At 38.7% G+C, this 20,337-nt stretch overlaps 1 protein-coding gene across 14 annotated transcripts in view; it reads right to left on the bottom strand.

Moving 5' to 3' along the window:
- The window catches only part of cdc42bpab (CDC42 binding protein kinase alpha (DMPK-like) b), a 65,485-nt gene that overhangs the window by 37,969 nt on the left and 7,179 nt on the right, over positions 1 to 20,337 (bottom strand). For all 14 annotated transcript variants that reach the window (XM_077219829.1, XM_077219826.1, XM_077219822.1 and 11 more), the window contains exons 2-4: positions 3,466 to 3,557; positions 761 to 844; positions 249 to 344 (exon numbers count right to left, since the gene is read on the bottom strand). In XM_077219829.1, the coding sequence (XP_077075944.1) occupies positions 249 to 344; positions 761 to 844; positions 3,466 to 3,557 (272 nt within the window). The remainder of the gene's footprint in view (positions 1 to 248; positions 345 to 760; positions 845 to 3,465; positions 3,558 to 20,337) is intronic.

The following is a 20,337-nucleotide window of genomic DNA, read 5'->3' on the forward strand; positions in this document are numbered from 1 at the left end:
GTCCTCCAGTTTCATTCCCTCACACTCCCACTCATGAAGCTGAACTTAAAATGATAGTTCATATCGAAGACCCTCTTCTCCAGTCACGCTATATACACAACACGACACAGATAAATATATAGTCTGCTGAAAGACAGTGTCCCTTGAAACTCTGTAAGCCGTGATTGATGATCACGTTATCTCCCCCTCTGCACCTTATCAAGTGAATGTGAATCAGACCCAATGTGAGCTTGAGAGTTCTCACGCACCAAGTTGTTCTCATCCTGGAAAGCATAGTGCAACGTTGTGATCCACTGACTGTCCCCATTCACCAGCACGTCCCGTTCCTCCCGAAAACATGCCGTCTGAGGGGAAAAGAGGTAAATGTCAAAGAGAACCACTTTTCAGAGTCAGCGATCAAAAATGTGCCCCACATACTTAGAATGACTCCAATCAAGGGGTCTATTTCCACTGTGAGGAATGCTGTCTGAATCATATAGAGCAAAGACTGTTTGTTTTTAAGTGGTTTCTCGTGTAATTGGTAAAGACAGAGGGAGTAACACTCTAGTAGGAAGCTAAGGAATGACATGCCAGGGATATAGGGGAAACAGTTGCATCAGCTGAATGGTAAAGCATGATGCTAACTGGATCAAGATTTGCACATTATATAAAAATCAGTCTTGAGAAAAACATTGCTGTAATTTGCAGCTAAAGCAGTTAGCTTATTTGGATCAAATCTGCTGAATAAAAGCAAGAGATGTCAGTAAAAACATCAGCCCACCTCAGCCCTTTTGAGCATTTCCCATTTGTTGAGAATCTTCATGGCAAATACTTTGTCTGTATTTTTCACCTTTACTACTGCAACCTGTAAGGAAGACAAGAACATCAGCCTTGATGTGATCTTAAAACATCATTTTACCTGGAAACAGTGATTTTTTTATTACCAGTTACGAAAAGGTGCTACTTAACTTGTTTGTTAAAAGTGTTACCATTAGCATTCCTTGCAGAAAAAGTACAGCAGATTTGCTCATTTCTACTGGTACTGCAAGTTTGCAGAAATTAAATGCAACTAATTGCTAAATGCAAATAATTAAGAAGAGATGGACCGAAATTTTGGCGGTTTTGGGCTGAAATGGTTTTGGAGGGCCGAAATCAATGACCGAAATTACAGTGATGTTTAATTAGCGCTTCTCCAAAGACATTTTCATTATCATGTGACCCAGTGTCAGTTGTGTCGCTTCCATGTCATTAACAAATCCTCAACCGTGGGCTCATGAGATGAGCACACTTCAGAATCACGCCGGTTAGTAGGTGGTCACCCAGGTACTTTTTGCCAACTCTTTTATGAGTACTGAATTCGGACATACTTGTATTCTTGTAAATGTATTTTATTTGTATAAAAATATAATTTATTCATATGATGGCAAAGCTAAATTTTTCAGCAGTGTCACATGATCCTTCAGAAATCATTCTAGTATGCTGATTTGGCTCAAACAATATTTCTTATTATCATCAATACTAAAAACAGTTGTGCCGCTTAATATATTTTTGTAGAAACCGTGATATATTTTCTTCAGGGTTCTTTGATGAATAGAAAGAGTATCATTTATTTGAAAGAGATTTATTTAACATTATGAACGTTAGTCAGACAGTTTATTCCTGTCTAAGCAGGCAATTATTTGTAACAATAAGCAGCAAATTCAATCTCTGTGAGACTACAAACAGTACAGTTCAAATCCAAGGAAAAACAGATGCCTGTGAATGTCATGAGATCATAGTCCCAGGAAAGTAACATAATGATCATATCTAGCATCTCCCTTAAAGAGGGAATATAAAGCATTAGGCTCAGTTGGATGTGTGATGTCTTCACTCTATTAAATGATGATCAGAGAACACAACAGTGTTCTGGCAATGTTCAGTGACTTGATCAGGATAGAGCACACTGTTCTTGGCTCTGACTTTGCTGATAGAGGAGTCTCTGTCAAAGTTCTTTTGCTCTTCGCTTTCTGCCATCAAGTGTACGATGACAGTATGTGATGTGATTTCCCTTTCCACACCCTACACAGTTTTAATAAAAAAATTAAAAAAATAAAAGAGGGATTTAAATGTGTTGAAAAGTGTTCAAATAATGTGACAAACAATGCACACAAAAAAATCAATGATCTTAAAAAGATTTTTTTTATCTTCAAATTCGAAATTCAGTAGCAGCTACTGGCTTCAAATTTCTTCACAGGAAATGATGTAATCGGCCCTTCTTCTTCTCGCCCAAGCCCTTTCCTGATCCATCAGGAGATGAAAGTGTGTGACTGATCCTCAATCTGTTCCTTCCAAAACGTTTTCTCACAGCTGCATGGCTTCCATTCTCGTGTTATTTTGGCTACAGGCTCACATCAAGCAGAACAGACTTTCTGCTAGGTTTCCATGAGCTGTTGATTCCAGCTGGACTGAAGTGAGGCCGGAAACCCTGTCGAGTGGTGTGTCAGACGAAAACGTTCCCACTGAGGCGGGCATAGATGAATCATAGCCCACCAGACGTTGACAAGTGGAGAAAAACCCAAGGACTGACAAATATTGCCCTTTAAAATCTACTTTAACCTCAAGGATCTTTGATGTATTTCCATCCACCAAATCTAATAAATGTGTTGCCATTTCTATAACTCAAACCTATCCGTTGTTAAGAAAGTTTAAACTGTCTTTTTGCAGACACAGTTGTTAATGTATTTCCCTTCTTGGAAAATTTAAGGTACTTGATTTCTGAGCAATTTGTTTAAAGCAGATCTGTATTTTAAAGGATTAGCTTTTGAGAATTTGGTCATCTTTTATGTATTGCAATTCCCAAACCCGCTTGACTTTTTTTCAATAAAAAAAAAAGATCTGAATGAGGACTAAAGCCTTCGAGCTTCAATAAGGATGGAAGAAATATCATAAAATGATTATAAAAAAAGTCTGTACAACTTGTACGCAAGTGCCAAGTGATTCCTCAAAAAAGATTCCTTTTTTTTTTTTGTAGGAAGAAAGAGAGTTGCATGGGTAACAAAAGGGTCAGTAAATAATGACAATTTTTATTTTTGGGTGGACTATTTCTGGAACCGTCAAAGTGTCACAGAGCTATTTTCTCACTGTGAAATAAAACCTGAATAAAAATTCCATAACCATTTGCTTGGGTTTTAAAACATGGCTCCTGTCCAATGTTCCCACTTCACGAGCCATTCTGAACAGCCAGGCCTCATGAAGTAACCTAATAGTACTGGTTTCCTGGCCTACCTGTATACCACACATTCCCCAGTGACTACATCACACGTCTGTCATTACAAAAGAACATCAACTGCCTCAGGCTCTTAAAAGCACTACATGAAGAATATCCGTAACTCTCCAACATACCTGTGCTTATTGCAAATCAGTATACTAACTCATTAAATATTGCAATGGGGCTATTACGGGATCTTAAAAAAATAATGTTCCAAAGGAAACGAGAACAATAAATACCTCTCCAAAAGCTCCCCGTCCAATCACCTTCAGGATCTCAAAATCCTCCTTGCGCAAGCGCATCTGTTTCACCTTGGATGTGAAAGGTTTGGCTGTAAAAACAAAATAAAAGAAAGGTGACAAAATCAGTTAAAACAAACTATTTTTTGTTTATTTCACACAAATTATGAAATTGTTAAAAACATGAATAAATTTACTGTCAATCATTAGTTTTTTTTAAAGAAGTGAATACTTTTATTGAGCAAAAAACGCATTAAATTGTGACAGTTTAGACATGTAAAATGTTACAAAAGATTTATATTTTAAATAAATGCTGTTCTTTTAAACTTTCTACTCATCATGTTCTGATAATGAAAAAATGCATCTCAGTTTCCAAATAAAATATTAAGCAGCACAACTGTTTTCAACATTGATAATAATAAGAAATGTTTCTTAGAATGATTTCTGAAGGATCATGTGACATTGAAGACTGCAGTAATGATGCTGAAAATTCAGCTTTGCCAAAGGAATTGAAATAGAAAACAATTATTTCTTTACTCTATTTTTGTCTTGTTGAGTATAGGAGACTTCTTTTCAAAAACATACAAAAATCTTACCCCAAACATTTGAACTACTTATGAAAAAAGAATTCTAAACATTTTCAAATGAATTATGTAAAATAAATCCGTATTTTACTACAGCAATGTTGTAGGTGTTATTTATTCACAGGGTGTAGACAATTCTAAACGGAGACCTGCCATCCCTGGATCAGATATCTAACAAGGGGGAAAACTTGGGAACAGAGAAGTGGATGATCTCAACCGCAGTGCGATAGGTTAAAAATCTGCCATGTTTATCCTCAACATGAGTTCAAACACGCCACCCACACCTGCCATCATCAGTCTATGTAGCTCTAAACCCTCAGAATGAGGTAAGCTTGACCTTCCTAAAATATCAAAGCTCGACCTCATCTAATGGCTCTTGTACACATTACTGAGGTGTGCTGTAGCAAGAAATTTTCCATGGAGCACATGCACTGCCTCTGCCGCAGACTCACAATGTTGTCCCTAAATCTCTTCCAATCAGCATCATGCACACGGGGTGGGACATCTCTGTTGCCATAGCAATATTGGATTGTGCAGAGGAAAGAAATGCAAAAACATCTGGCCCTGTGAGAAATAAGGAAATGCCTGTCAGACTACAACAAACAAGTCAAACTGACCTGTTATAGGGGGGTTTGGCTTGGCTATTTAAAAGTGGATAATTTAATGATGAAAATTCTCCTGGAATATATAGTGGATCCAGAAAACTTGAAGGGATAGTTCACCCAAATATTCGGTCATAATTTACTCACCCTCAAGTTGTTCCAAATCTGCTGAACACAAGAGAAGATGTTCTGAAGAATATGGGTAACCAAACAGGCCAGGGGCCCCATTGACTTCCATAGTATGGAAAAAAATACTATGGAAGTCAATGGGGCTCATCAACTGTTTGGTTACCCACATTCTTCAAAATATTTTCTTTTGTGTTCAGCAGAAGAAACTTATACAAGTTTTGGACAACTTGAGGGTGAGTATCCCTTGGGTGAACTATCCCTTTAAACTTACACTGCACTTAAAAATATGAATTTCCTTTGCAACAGAATATGAAACTAAATGCATGTGCGAACAAAGACTGCTATGCTACCCCTTTCCTCAGAACTAATTTCACCTTTCTGAGCCATGTTTTTTACCAAAAAAGTGTGCTTCATCTTTTGTGACAAAGTTGGTTTGTTTTTTTATTCAATAATGGAATGACGTTCAATTTTTTTAAAAATGTTTAAATACCTTGGGTCCCCAATGCAAGTAAAAATTAAATGCATTAGACATCAAAGTGCAAAAATACAGCAATTAGAAAACAACTTCTGAGACCTTTTTCTATAAAAATGTGGTTTTATAAATCCAACCATTAAAAACATTGAACCTTAACAATAATAATTAAAAATAGCACAATATTTGAAAAAACTATTACACGTATTTGCTAAGGCTAAAATCATCCAGAAAACTATAGCATTGTGAAACACAAGCAATACCGGTAAAAAAAAATTAGAAGAGGTAAAAAATACTTTCCCCATCTAATAATATATACTAAGAATAAATCAAATATTTCCCCACACGATATTCCAATTCTATTTAAGGGGTCATTCTCTGTAGAAGTTACAGCATCTGTCTTTCAGAGCAAATAAGAGGGTAGATCACCAAGGTACAATTGGTGGCTCCAAGGCATTTTGGTCCCAGCAGGCCTTCATTACCCCACCAGGTCATTATATCTCATCAGAACTGCTCCACATTACTACTGTAATTACACTTAAGCACTGACCCACTACTAATCTAACAGTAGTCACATATCACAGATCAGGTAGCTAGTTTATCTCACACCCCGATGACAGCTAAAAACATGCCAACAATACCAACTATGTGTAAACACCGATTAGTAAGGGTAGGCAGCATAACTAAAGTATCAGATCACAGATATATGATGACGGTAGATCTCACAGTTACAACTGTGTGAATATATTATTTAATTAAAATTTTATATTTTTTACAGCATGCATGGAAATCACAAACCATATTTCAGCAATAAATAAACAAATAAATAAATAAATACACATATTTCTACTATTATATTTATGTATATTATTATATTTTATATATTCATACTTATGGTAAATATGGTAATGTTTCTAGATGAGCAGCATGCACAGATAGGAATTCTCTAAATAGACTATGATGAACACACGAATTACACAACACTTTGCATAAGACAATATAAGAGTAAAGTTATGAGTCCTTATAGAGGCCAAACCCATGCTGAGCCTTCTATAGGAAACCAAGGAATGGGCCTAGAGAGGGCCAATCTTTATAATATGTATGAACTAGGACCAGATGCATTGACCTTATAGTTATGTGCTTAACACCTATTATATTGAAAAAACATTTGCTTGCAAAGCAGGAACTTCTAGGTTATAATATCTCATAAATGTGGACGGCGAGACTAGGGCTGTGAACCTACACTGGTCTCACGGTTCGGTTCGGTTACGATTATCATGTCATCGATTCAGTTCAATTCGGTATCACAATGCATTTCGATGCACCGCATCCTCAATTTTCAAATTTACTTTAAAAGTGATCCGTGCGCGTGCGTGTGTGTTCGTCTGTTCGGGAAGTCGCAGTGACAGAAACAGTGACATTCCAGTTTGAATTTCAAAGGCCTGTTTATGCCATTAAGAAAATAAAATTTTATCAAATCAATTTTGTTTTAAAGAAATGTTTATTTAAAAGCAGCACTCATTCATCAGTGTAGGCTATATGTCACCATTAGAGGCGGGCGCATCAACCGTCGAGAGTTCACTGTTGAAGATGACGATAATTTATAATCACCCGTAACAACACAGAATAATTATAATTTCACCATCGGCTGGCAGCGAATACTTAAATCAGAGAACAATATTGAGGCGGGTGGATTATTTGTTTTGGCTGCGGATTCGGGTGACGTTGAAGCTCATTCTCTTACTCTAAATCAGTCCGGCTCTGCCAGGCATAACCGCTCGGGGTGAACACGGCTAACATTGTTAATCAAGTTAATAAAGCTATACCTCCTGCCTATTCTATTTGTGCGTGACATGAGCGCAAACAGCGCGTGTCTTCTCCAGGTCGTGCTAACCAGGTTGTTCATAAAAGCCCAAATGTGTCCAGATGTAGGCTTTTAAAGTAGCTGGAGCATTTTTAATTATGCGCACACATCTCGCCTCCCTCTGCCAGTGTATGGTATCACGACAAAGCACATATGTGACAAATGACGTCAGAAAAGCGTCAGTAGGCCTACATTATAACTAGTTATGGTCTACTGAACCGATAACCGAATCGTCCTCGTCTGCATCGCGATGCATCTTAGAAACGATTAATTTCAACACCCCTAGGCGAGACCCAGCCGGCCGCCGCACATATATCTTCAATTGGTATTCCACTCGACCATGCCGAAGATGAGGCCATGCCTCTCATGGAATGAGCTCTTGACGCCTATGGGACACTGGAGGCCCTTAGACTCATAAGCCAGTGAGATAGCGTCCACTATCCAGCGTCATAATCTCTGTTTTGTGACCGCGAGCCCTTTGGAGCGGCCGCCAAAACATACGAAGAGCTGTTCTGACTGCCTGAACGGAGCAGAACGCTCCAAATAGACTCTGATGAATCGCCTTGTAACATTTTTCCACTGTAAAATGAAGGCTTTAGACGAGCTGAATGTGGCGCTTTTCACGACTTCGTTAGCTCCTCGTGTACCTCGGGGAAGAAAGGTGCAGGCCTCCGCTGAGGGGCCTGTCGGCGCCCCTGCAAGAACCATTCGTCCAACCTGCTAAGCGCGGGTCCTCGGGCGAAGACCACTCGAGCCCGAGGTCTTCAACGGGCCTTAGTATGCATGCGGAGAAGCTCTTCGTCGAGGCTGGATCTCACGTCACTCGTGCTAGCCCGTCCATTCCTCGTGGTCGGATGCAGCGAGAGAAAGGCTGTCTTCCTTGTCGTCCTCCTCCTCTGATGCCCCGAAAGAGACGAAACCGGCCAGTTGCTGAGAGGGGCGTTGGTCTGCCTGTGTGAACAGGACCAGCGAGGGGGTTTCTCTGGGAGAGAGCGAGGCACGCGGGGACAGGGCTGGCGTGTGCTCGCTCGTAATCATCCGCTCTGGCATCCTTTGTGTGCGGCGCTTCTTTTTGCGTGGCTCGAGTAAAGGGAAAGGAGCGGATGCGGGGTTGTCGTCGTCGAAACTGGCCAGTCGAGCCCGCCTTGTAGAGAGTGCCATCTCATCGCACTCCAGGCAGCCGCCCTTGGAGAGCGCAGCTTCCGCGTGGTCACGGCCTAGGCAGGAAGCACAGAGGATGTGGCGATCTCCACTGAAGAGCGGGCCTCTGCAGTCTGCACTTGGCGCAGTTGACACGAGGCATTTGGAACAACGCCTGAATTTGCTCTTTTAGAAAAGATTTGCATCGGCAAACACTCTTTTTAGCTTTTAAAAGGATACAGCGCGCTGGATGGCACAGCAGAACAGCGGGCTGAAGGCGGCGTCCAGTTGAAACAGGAGTTGCTTGTTCCGTTGAAAGGCTTTTTGACGGCAGCGAAGGCGGCTTCTAATACGGAGGTCAGCAAAGTGGAGGGTTCGCTGAAGGAGATTAAATGTGGTTGTATGGCGGAGAATGGGGCCTTATATAATATAAGCCACGCCCATTCTAGCGGGCTATGGGGCGCGAATCAAAATGATTGGTTTGCGCGCATGAGCTGCCTCGCCATAGGTTCGTGCAGTTGCCGCAGCACAGCCAAGGACCGCTCTAGACGCTCAGCTTAGTGTCTGCTGTGCACTGTGTTTCAAAAATGTGGCTTCAAATTCGCGAGAAAAGGACTTTTCCCATAGCGTAAGCTACTTACGCAATACGAGAGACCTCTCGAATGGGAACTAATATTATAAAACAGATCATTCAGATGCTATCTGACTGGATGTATTAAATTCATATCACTCATGGCTTACCACTGAGACAGGGCACAAATAACTTCAGACATCCCTGGATAGAATCAGCCACGCTTGACCTCTAAGAAACTTTCAACAGTTGTGACACGTTAACGTCAGCCACATGTTTGTAAAATAAGTGTGCCACTGCAGTGGGAGCCGTGCGTTACGTCACACACACCATTGACAACATACATCCAGGCATAATGCTCATAAACATAACCACTAGAGTCCTAAAAGACTCCTCCCCTCCACAGACAGCATGGACTACAAAACAACCACTGAATAAATCTCTATGTAACCACAACATAATGGGACCTGTGAGTAAAAACAAATAAACGTGGATCGAGTGAGGGGCCCATCAATGGAAAAATGTATGCGATACCTGTGCATCATGAAGCCAGCTCCGCCCTATGTATCTAAGGATCAGTGGGTTAACAATATTAGCTTTAGTGATGCTTCTCTTGTTTAATTTTGGCAGCCGAACAATAGCTATACAGTATCACTCACCTAAAAACCTAATAAAACAACACGGGCATGTCAAACATAGCAACGGTTGTGATGACAAATGAGAGTGAGGTAATCTGCAGTGCTGTAAATGTAAACACCTTCGCCACATTACTGACTGTATGGATGTTTATCATCCTTGCAAAGAATGGTTGACATGGTAATAGCGAGGTTGTACAAGGCAGTGTTATTTAGTATCATTGATATACTATTATAGTTTTTTTAATTTTGTTTTCACTGTAATTTTAGTTCATTTTAGTCATTTTGTTGTGTTATTTACTTTTTTAAACTTATTTTAGTACGTCAATTTCAACTAAAATAAGTTTGTTTTTTGTATTTTATTTTATTTCAGTTAATGTTTTTATGTTTTTTGTTTTAACAATAATAACCCTGGTACAAAGGGATGAAATTTATGCAAAATACAAATACTAAGGTTTTGAAAGAAAGTGTCATAGTAAACTCATTGGCATTGTGGGACTGGAAAAACACGTCCCGTCTTTGTGTCTCCAACCAGACTGGTTAAGGGTGTGCATGACACGGCGCTTATTAGAATCTGCGTGAACTTGTGTAAATTTGCCCTCCCCGCTGAATTCGGGGACAGGAGTGTGTGCAAAGAAGGATGCAAAGGGGAATACTAGGCCCTGAGAGTGTGTTCCTACATCCACTCCTCTGGCAAGGGGACATCTGGAAGCCATAAGAGGGATTATTTACGGCCACGGTGAGGTAACAACGCAAAAATGCTGCTTCCAGAAGAACACGTCCCGGCTCCTGGAGCTTTAAGACCTGAGGATGGCCTTCCTCTTTCAGAACCAGAGAGGCTAATAAGATATTGAGAGCATTAACACAATAGTACAATTATGACAATGTGCTCTGACCTCTACAACTTTCAGAAGCAGAGGCTATGCACTAACAAGGATGAGTAAAAAGTTACAGAATTTTAAACCAAATTTTTCAATACCTTATATTTTAATTACTTATAAGTTCTGTGAGGTGCAATATTTCAAACAACATTGATGACAAATTTAAAAGTATGACTATTTATCTTACGAATTGGAGTGGAAGCCTGCACAAAATTCCCCAGCAAGAAATGTACAGTTAATTCAATTTCACCAAAAATAAATACATGGTGGTCAGACATGTTGCACGATGGTGCTCATGTGCATGAAGCGACTTGGTTAGTTTAATTTCCAGTCCCCATCTTTTCTCATACTTTCTCTGTGCATAAAATACTACAAGACCAAAGAGAAAACTTTTAAATGTCCAAAAACAAACAAAAACAAATATTTATTGCCACTGTTTTTGTTCTTTTTTTATAGGGGTCATAAGGGGTCATATGATGCGATTTCTTTTCCTTTTTCTTTAGTGTATTATGTAGCGGTTTGTGCATGTATAAGATCTGCAGAGTTACAAAGCTCAAAGTGTCAACAAGTAACAATAATATTCACAATAACATATAGTTTTACTGAATAATTAAGTAAACATAATTTCTTAATTTATCCTTGTAAAGAAACCTTATTGCTGAACTGGTTACTCTCTACTGTCTCAGACGATGACATATTTTCCTGTCGGCACTGTAACTTTTGTTGGTTGCAATTCGTAACCTCAGCACTAGATGCCGCTAAAAATCACACACTGCACCTTTAAATTATATTAAGCATTAAAGGAGAACACCGGGCAATTTTTAAGTTAATCTTGATCGTTATACCTTTGTGACTACGGTCTATAGAAAAAAAAACGAAACAGATTGGTGCTTGCAACACGGAGCTGCTACAGCTAATGCCCAGAGCTCCCACTCAGGTAAAATGGCAGTTATGGGGGCATATACATAAAGAGTGTCTTTGTGCCTCGCGCTGAAGTCTTGCTCATAGTACTTGTATGGGAGTTTGGACATCAAGTTGAAGTACAACTAGCCACAACTGCAAAATCTCGAGGTCATGGAAAGGAAGACGATGAAAATTTAAGTTCTTGTATTTCCACATTCTGTTGCCACAATTCGGAACGCCAAAAGCGCAAGACTACAGCTAGCTGTCTAAAACACTATTTAGGTGAATTTAAACAATGGCTAAGTTGCTAAACGCCTCTTGTTCACATGTAAGGGCCCTGTTCATGTTGGACAGACATTTTAATTGCATTTTGTGTCTGTTAAGAGGCACAAATACACTCTTTATGTATATGCCCCCATAACGGCCGTTTTAGCTGAGTGGGAGCTCTGGGCATTAGCTGTAGCAGCTCCGTGTTGCAAGCACCAATCCGGTTCGTTGTCTGCTGTTAGCAGTCATGTCACCTCAGCTAATTCCAGCTGCTGAACTTGGCATCTCTGCCGTGTTTGTCCTTTTTTTTCGGTATTATTTTATACAATTTAATTCACCCATTGCTACGCCCACGCATTTAGTTTCCGTCGTTGTCAAGTATCGTTCGAGAGAACAACCAGCGCTGTATTTCAGTTGGATTCCTCTGTGAACATGCACTAATGGATGCTTTTTGGAGTTTTCAGATTTGAAAACCATCTAGTCATCTATAGATATAGAGGCTACACTCGTTCTTCGGTACCCTTGCTCTGACGGAACAGATAGACTATATTCTTATTTACCATCAGATGAAATCCTGCAGGTGTCGGTGCTTTCTCCATCCATGCAATAAATGCATATCCTTAAATATGGACCGATTTCTGGCACATTTAATTGAACTTGATAGGTCATATCTATGGTTTGACCCATTTAAGAGGCAGCCAAAATCAGATTAAAAAATGGACTGAGTAAAGTATTCTACTAACTTGACGAGCGATGCTGCGCTGACTGACCATAGACTGTAAAAAAAGAGTGACTGACATGCATGCACAAACATCACTGTCACACACACGCTCAGAGTAATATAAGTTACTGCATAATACATTTTCAACTAGCAGAATAGTACAGAATCACGATACACAGTCTCACTTGTAGCTATGTTATTAATATTGTATGATATTAACTATTATAATATTTAGAAGGGAAAAAACGGGAACTTTCAACTATTGGCTTTACATCTTCAACTGTCACTTTATCGCACGGTGCTGTGCAGTTGCAGATTTGGTACTGCTAGTAGCATATAGCATTAGCTCCTAAGCCGGAGCTAATGCTATATGCACTTCCCGCCTCTTTGCCATTTTCTGTTATTCGGGAGTGACGCGCTGCTAAGATGGCGACGGCCGACTCCGCCCACTTAAGGCTTCAAAAATGCTCTTCAGAAACTTACGGGTGACGTCACAGACACTACTTCCATATTTTTTTTATAGTCTATGGTTGGGAGTTGATGTTCCAAATATGGTAAGGGGGCTTAACACGTCACATACTTAAAGCTACAATATGTAAGATTTTTGTAATAAAATATCCAAAAATCATTTGCACAGTTTGATATATTTCCTGCAGTTGTGTACTTACAATATCCCAAAAGTTTCCAAATATTTTTAATTTCAGAGAAATTCCAATTTTAAATAATGGCTCGTCCATGTTCACTTGTCGCCTGTCAATTCCGTAATATCAGTGTTATCCCCAAGTGTGCCGCACAAGTCCTGAAAAGTGAAGCCAAAGTCTCTCGATCGCGCCCTGGTGGCTGGTCCCAGTATAGGTGATAAAGCACCTTCCCATGAAGTATAATGAACGCGATGCAAACTGAACAATTAAATAACAATTGAAATGTATTTTTTCCAAAGACATTTTCTGTCATTTTTGGTAGTTTTTTCACACTGATGTAAATTTAAGTGTTCATTTTTTTTAAAATAAGTTTGGTCTTAGTTATTTGATGCTATAAAAACGGGAAAGTCACATCATGATTGACAGCTGTGATTGCCAGCTTCTCTAAACGAAGTAGTCACTTAGGCACCAACGGACTTTTTAGGGGATTTTCGGAAGGAGATTGGAGCTTCAGCTTTAATTTCTACATGTCCATAACTGTTTATTTCACACTGACATAATGAGTTGTTCTGCAGTAAACTGTACTAACCGTTTCTGCGAGACTGAGGGCGAGAGCTTGATATCGCGGCTTTACTTCCTGCTCACTACGTGCAGACTCGGGTCCCGTGCTCACCACAGCGCAGAAGCAGGTCCCAAGTCCGTGCAAGATGTCAGTGCAATATTAGGCAATTTCAGATTTTACCAATGGAAGAGAATGAAGGGGCGTCGTCCATTTTTTTTACAGTCAAAATAGTTATCCCTGGTTTCCGCTCGTACTGCCATAGTAACAATGGCGACAGACGTGGACAACTGGGTTACGTCTAGCGGCACGCTCACGCTGTTGTTTCATTCAAGCATTATGGACCATGGCAAGCAGACTTTGGGACAAAAGGAGAACTAAAACGAGGATCAATATCAGCGTGGCGTTTTCGAGATGCCGAGAGCTCTACGTCCGTGACAAACTTGGACTTGACAGAGACGCCGCTCTTGCATGTACTTGAATGATGACAAAAAAATGAATAAATGTAAATGTACTTTATTAGACAGGTGAGCTAATGTACATAAAACTGATCAATGTTATGCTGTATAGCTCAACATGATGAAATGTTAGAATATGATCAGTATGTTTTTCTAATGTTGATCTAGCTTACTGCTAGTCTCCTACAGACAAACGTCATTCATAAACATTATTAGATCCATCAGCATGACGACAAGCTCCATAATTCTGCTTATGCGTCATCAACCTATGCTATGCCCTTGTTATTGTAAGAGAGTAGAGAGCCCTAGCAGCGAAAAAAAATACATATTGTAGCTTTAAGGTTTTTGGGCCAATCACAATGCACTGGATCGCTGGCCAATCAGAGCACACCGCGCTTTACAGAACAATCAGCTTTGTAAAAATCAACACGTTTCAGAAAGGCGGGGCATAAAGGAGCAACAATAATGTACAGTTTGTGTAAAAAAATGAATAAAAAAATTCATTTAACACATTGCATTACACAAAATAATGTTCTTTTTAGAACCATCATATGACCCCTTTAATATAAACCAAATTTCCAGCAAAATAGTAAATAAGTGAAAAAAATATCATCTACATTATTATTATTATTACAGGTATAACTAAACAATTCCAGCATTTAAATAATATATTTAATAATAATAATAATAAATAAATAAATAAATAAATAAAATTCTAAAACAGCTTCATGTTGTTTTTGTAACTATATGACCTGGGATTCCAACAATGTCTTGCTTAATCTGGAATAAAAGTCCCAGTGCCTCACAACTGCTACTGGTAATAAAGGTCATAAATAAGACGAGTCCCAACAGACTGAATAAATTACATTTACAAAATGAAGGGATCTTGAGCAGGGGTTTCCTTAATAGATGCGATGGCAGGCACTGTTATTAAACAAGCTAGCAGGATATCAAATGAATAAAAAAGTAATGGGTGCTTTCAATCCCCAAAGCAAAATCATGGCTCAGAGTACCACGCAGTTAGTGGGGGGTGATATATGAAACCTTCCGTGAGGATGGAGGAGAGCATTAAATCATTAATAAGTACCAAACATACATAAACATGCCTGAGAATCACTTTCATACTACATAAACATGCAATGGGGCGATAAATTGTGATTAATGCTAGAGTGAGCACCCATGACGGCCAAATTCCCAAAGCAATATCGCCCCTAAAGCATCCTCAGCTATAGAAGCATGATGGCATGATTTTTCAGACAAGACAAAACTACAATTGTCTAACCACTGCAATGCAAAAACAGGATATTCCCAAAATAAAAATGAAGCCAGAGGAAAACCACTCAGTACTAACAAAGCAATAAGATCTCAGGGTTCCTGTGCTAATGTTCATCAAGAAAAAATGCAAACAGACGGCCGGGGTAGATGAAGAATTACCCATTAGACATGCCCGAAACTCAAGCACCATGCTGCAAGTGCATTAATAGTGGAAAAGAGCAAAACACATGGCTCTTTTAGCACAGACAGCTATGTTAAAAATGTACTGAATGCAGGAAAGTTATGTGACAAACGACATAAACAGAAACTGTCCGCACAAAAGACGGAGATGAAATGGCTAAACAATTCAAAAGCATGTTCGACACTTTACTGTGTTCCTAGTTACTAGAGCTCTCATCAGTGCCTGCAGTCGCATCACCCGTTTTGAATAATGATTCCCTGCTTTTTCAATCTTCATAAGAAATACATAGACTGAGTCATGCTACAAGGTTAGATAAGATGGCATTACAATACAGGAAGCAACCATTCACCTTTAAAAGGACACTATCAGGCCCAATGGGGAGCAGACAGACACCACCAGAGATGGTGTCCTGCATACTAAGACCTTAAAAATGGCCTAAATATATTATTTAAAAAATAAATCCCAGATTTTTTCACAGAAAATCAGATTTACGATTTAAAGGGGTAGTTGATTAGGATTTCACTTTTCTAACTTTAGTTAGTGTGTAATGTTGCTGTTTGAGCATAAACACAATCTGCAAAGTTGCAACGCTCAAAGTTAAAAGCAAAGGCAGATATTTGCTTTTAAAGAAATCTTTTTTAAGGACTACAACAAATGGCTGGTAGGGACTACACAACATTCCTCCCGGGTTAGTGACATCACCAAACCTAAAATTTACATAAACCCTGCCCCCGGGAACACACAGCCCATGTCCATGTTGAGAAGAGGAAGAGTTGTTGTATAGAGCACATTTGTGATTCTGCTCAAGCTGTCGCATTGTCTTTTCACATCCAATACAGTACGATACACAAATGCAATAACATGTCACTCTGTAGGCATCTTACAACAGCTCCCACACAAGCGATTTTATAGATTATCATGACAGAATATGCTAATCAAAGACTTGAAGATAGTTAACTCCACATCAGCAACATAAAATCATCAACTAACCATTCAGAAACGTCCTGTTGCATTCTACATGTTGTCACTTCTTCTCCAGTTGCTCCATCATTGTTTGTTTTGACTCCAGTTTAAACATAAAAGGTAGAACATTTTCTGACATTTTAGTGCTTGTCTGCGTGAAGTAATCAGAGCTGCTAACACATGAGCTCTTGAAGCTCCCCCCTCGGTGCCTGGAGCAGCAGCTCATTTGCATTTGAAGGGACAAACACAAAATGACGTTTTGTTTTGATTTTCCCTACCGAGATTTGATCTAGATTTCCCCCTTGGGGTTAAAGTTCAATCAGAAACAACAAGCCAAAAAGACAAGATGGCAGGCCCTGCCTTTGTAAACAGTGAGAATGTAACATAACATAACGTAACATAACATAAAATGGGTGGATTGGGATTGGGGGGGGGATGTAAAAAAGCAAAAAAAACTTGATTCACAATAAGTGTATTGTGATTGTCAAAACATTTTGTAACTAAACAGAATTTTATTAAGTTTAGTGACAACACAATGTTTACATGGTACAATGACTGGTATGCTACAATGACTGGTATGCTACTGCTTTTATTATTGCTTGACACAAATTTCACAATTTCAATTCAGTTAAATTCTTGTGATTTGGTTCTGATCTTGATTCAATATCGATTCCTTTGGATAAATATTAGGTACAGTAGATACGTTAATGCGTTATGTTAATTTTTCTCCCCAAAAAAATCTCTCACCTAATGCTGTAAACATACAGAGCTCTGTCAGCTGGTATTAATTTTTAAAGGTTAAAAATAACAACTCAAATTAAATATAATGCATTTTTTATAATAACAACGTTATAATATTTTAGTGATATAGGTAAAAATATATTAAATATGTAATATAGTTATCATATTTAGCAAAGAACTCCTCTCTATATCAATTTTTTTAAGTCCAACTAACGTCCTCTGGTCATTAAATTGCTTTCCTGAGCCTCCAGCTGTTTTATGGATGTCATTCGGCGGTTGAAAACACTGATTGATCAATTTGATTACATTTCGGTAAGTTAAACATTGAACATATTGATCATTCGTGTTTATTTACTATTAACTAGTAGCCTAGTAAAGAGTAACAGATGATCGGTTCACGTGCGGCTTGACCTGAGATCTGTCACGTCACATTTACAAGCGCCAAAACGGTGTTTATTGTTTGAATTTTGTAATCAAATTGACAGAATCTGAGAGCTGAGAATTTGTTTCATATAAATAGTAATCTGCTATGTCTTGTCTGCCGGTGTCAGTGTCCCCTTTGCTTCGCGATTTTTCTCTGCGTGAGAAAATGGATGTGTGGCGTGAGAGCGTGTAAAAAGTGACAATTCTTCCTCACGGTGAATTCGTGAGTTGGCAGCCTTGCAGATTCAGTTTGTAAATGTTTGATTTATACTATGTCATATGGACCACTTTTATTATGCATTTTGCTTTTTTAAGCAAAAAGCATATGGTTTTCAGTCTTCTGAAACCATAAAACAGATTTCTGTAAGGAACACTGAAATTTAATTTATTCACTGAAAATTTTGCTTGACAATCTTGGTCACCATTAATTTTCATTGAATGGAAAAGAGCAGCTTAAAAAATCAGATATAAATATATCCTTTGTGTTTGACAGAAGAAAGAAAGTCATGAGGGTGAGTAAATGATGACACAATTTTCATTCATGGGTGAACTACTTTATCGATGGAGTCAATATACAGAGATGTTGCTACTGTAGGTCAGGGAAATAAGGGTAGTGTACGATATTGTTTAATGTGAGGGTCAATGTATAATTAACAGGAGCGTTGCCATTTCTCAGAACCTAATGCAGACACCTTTTAAGAAAAGCAGAACGGTATCCCCCAAAGAAGATTACATAGTCATCCAACAACATTGACAATGACACAAGAGCTGTGAAAACTTTCCACAGACAGCAATGCTTTTACGCTCAATTGGCAGGGATGTAAAAATACCACCATTAGCTTAGCAGGAGTTTTTCAGTCAACATAATAACACCCAGTCACCTCCCTGTGGCAAAATATGTCATGGTAGATGTAACTCTACCCTACTGCATTCTCTGAGAACAGAGGAGTGAATGAAATCCTGCTGGACGTTTCCTACCACGACTGACTGAAAACCCGGAGGCAGTCGGAACTGTTGAAACTTCACCACCCATGTAATATGTGCAGATTATCATCACTCTCATTGTAATCATTATTATCTTAATCGCTAATCAACTTCGTTGGAACATGCCACTGTGAAATTTTAATTTGGACTAGATTAACACTTTCCCATTAAAAGCAAATATCCAACCCTATTAGTAACCTGCAATTAGTAACGTGATCCATACACACATACTTCTCACCATGTTGTTCACATAAGGCTAAAGGGATACTTAAAAAAATGAACATGTGTCATCATTTACACATGATTTACCCTCTTATTGGTCCTTAAATTATAAAAGTAAAAACATTTTTGAGAATGTAGCCTACTAGTTTGCGTTTAATTAAAAATCTCTTCCTCACACAAAGCTACTGTATCAATTAATAAAACTTACCATACATTCTTGTAAGCTTGTATTGACCACTTTTATGACATTTTTATGGTGCTTTTGGATCCTTTTTAATCCTTAAAAGTTCAATTTCCCATTCATTGTAATCGCATGGAATAAGACCAGTTTATTCTTCAAAATGTCTTTTTTTGTGTTCCACAAAATAAATATTTTTGTTCATCATTTGTTTACCTAACCGCCCAATTCATTGATTAGTTTTGCGATCTCTTTCTGAACTTTTTGTAGCATCAAACTGGTAGTTGCGAAGCTGTCAACTGACCGAGGGACAGAAATTTCTCAGATATCATCAAAAATATCTTCATTCGTGTTCCGAAGATGAACAAAAGTCTTACGGGTTTGGAACGACATGAGGGTGAGTAATTAATGACAAAAGGTTGGGGTATACTAACCCTTTAAAAGTTCAAAAGATTTTTTTACAAATTAAACATGCATGGATGAATTGTATAAGATCAACGAAAGACATTTAGAAAATAAAGAGGGTGAGTGTTTAATTCTAACTTATTATATTAATAAATATGTTTACAACTTTTTTGAGGCACTTAATGCTAAGATAAAAAGAAATCTGATCAGAGTCTACACACACTGTCCACCATTTTCCCAGTGTTTTCTGTAAAACCACTCGCAGAAAGTGCCAAATTATTATTGTTATTTCACACAAGCGTATTGCTGTAGAATTACTTTCTGGTAAAAATAAAAATAAAACAACCTGTGGCTTGTTTCTTTACATGTCAAATTAATTAGATGGTCTTTTTCTATTTAAGCAGGCAGCTCAAGGACAGAATAAGGCAAAACAGAGCGTTATCGTTCGTTGGTGTGGGCGCTAAAATAGTTATCGTTATGGTTATCGTTCTTGGTGTGAATGCTAAGGTAGTTATCGTTATGGTCATCTTTATAGTTATTGTTCTTGAAAGGATCTTAAGACTGAAGTCATAAACATAAGTGTAGTTAAACCTAAGTTCATGTTGAAACTCAAATATTTTAACATCAAATCATGTGATGTGAACACTTTATATACAATGACAGAAAGCAGTCTTGGTCTAAAGCTGGCACAAACCCCCATTTTCAGTAGCAAAAATAAATGAAAGGGACAAAAAGGCTACACACACACATACACACACACCTCTGCAGTCCTCCGGGCCAGACACTTTCTGGGCCACAGCCAATCCCTTAGGTTGGAAACGACTACTAATTATAACTTACAGAGGAAAGGTGTCAGTGCTAGGACTTGAAACCGCAAGTATCCCAAAAATATGCGTTTGACGAAACACGTTTCGACAAGACTAGAAGAAATGCACACAAGAGTTCAAAAAGTGGATCGGCTCTCAAAGAAAGATGTTGCAAAACACGTTGACTGATGACAGACAAGTGGGGGGGGGGGGGGGGGGGGGCGTGTTCTTTCAGCTTTACAGAACAGCCGACATGCAAAATACTGT

Source organism: Siphateles boraxobius, unplaced genomic scaffold (genome assembly GCF_051911475.1).
Source record: "Siphateles boraxobius isolate OS27281-9 unplaced genomic scaffold, OSU_SipBor_1 8, whole genome shotgun sequence".
NCBI lineage: Eukaryota > Metazoa > Chordata > Actinopteri > Cypriniformes > Leuciscidae > Siphateles > Siphateles boraxobius.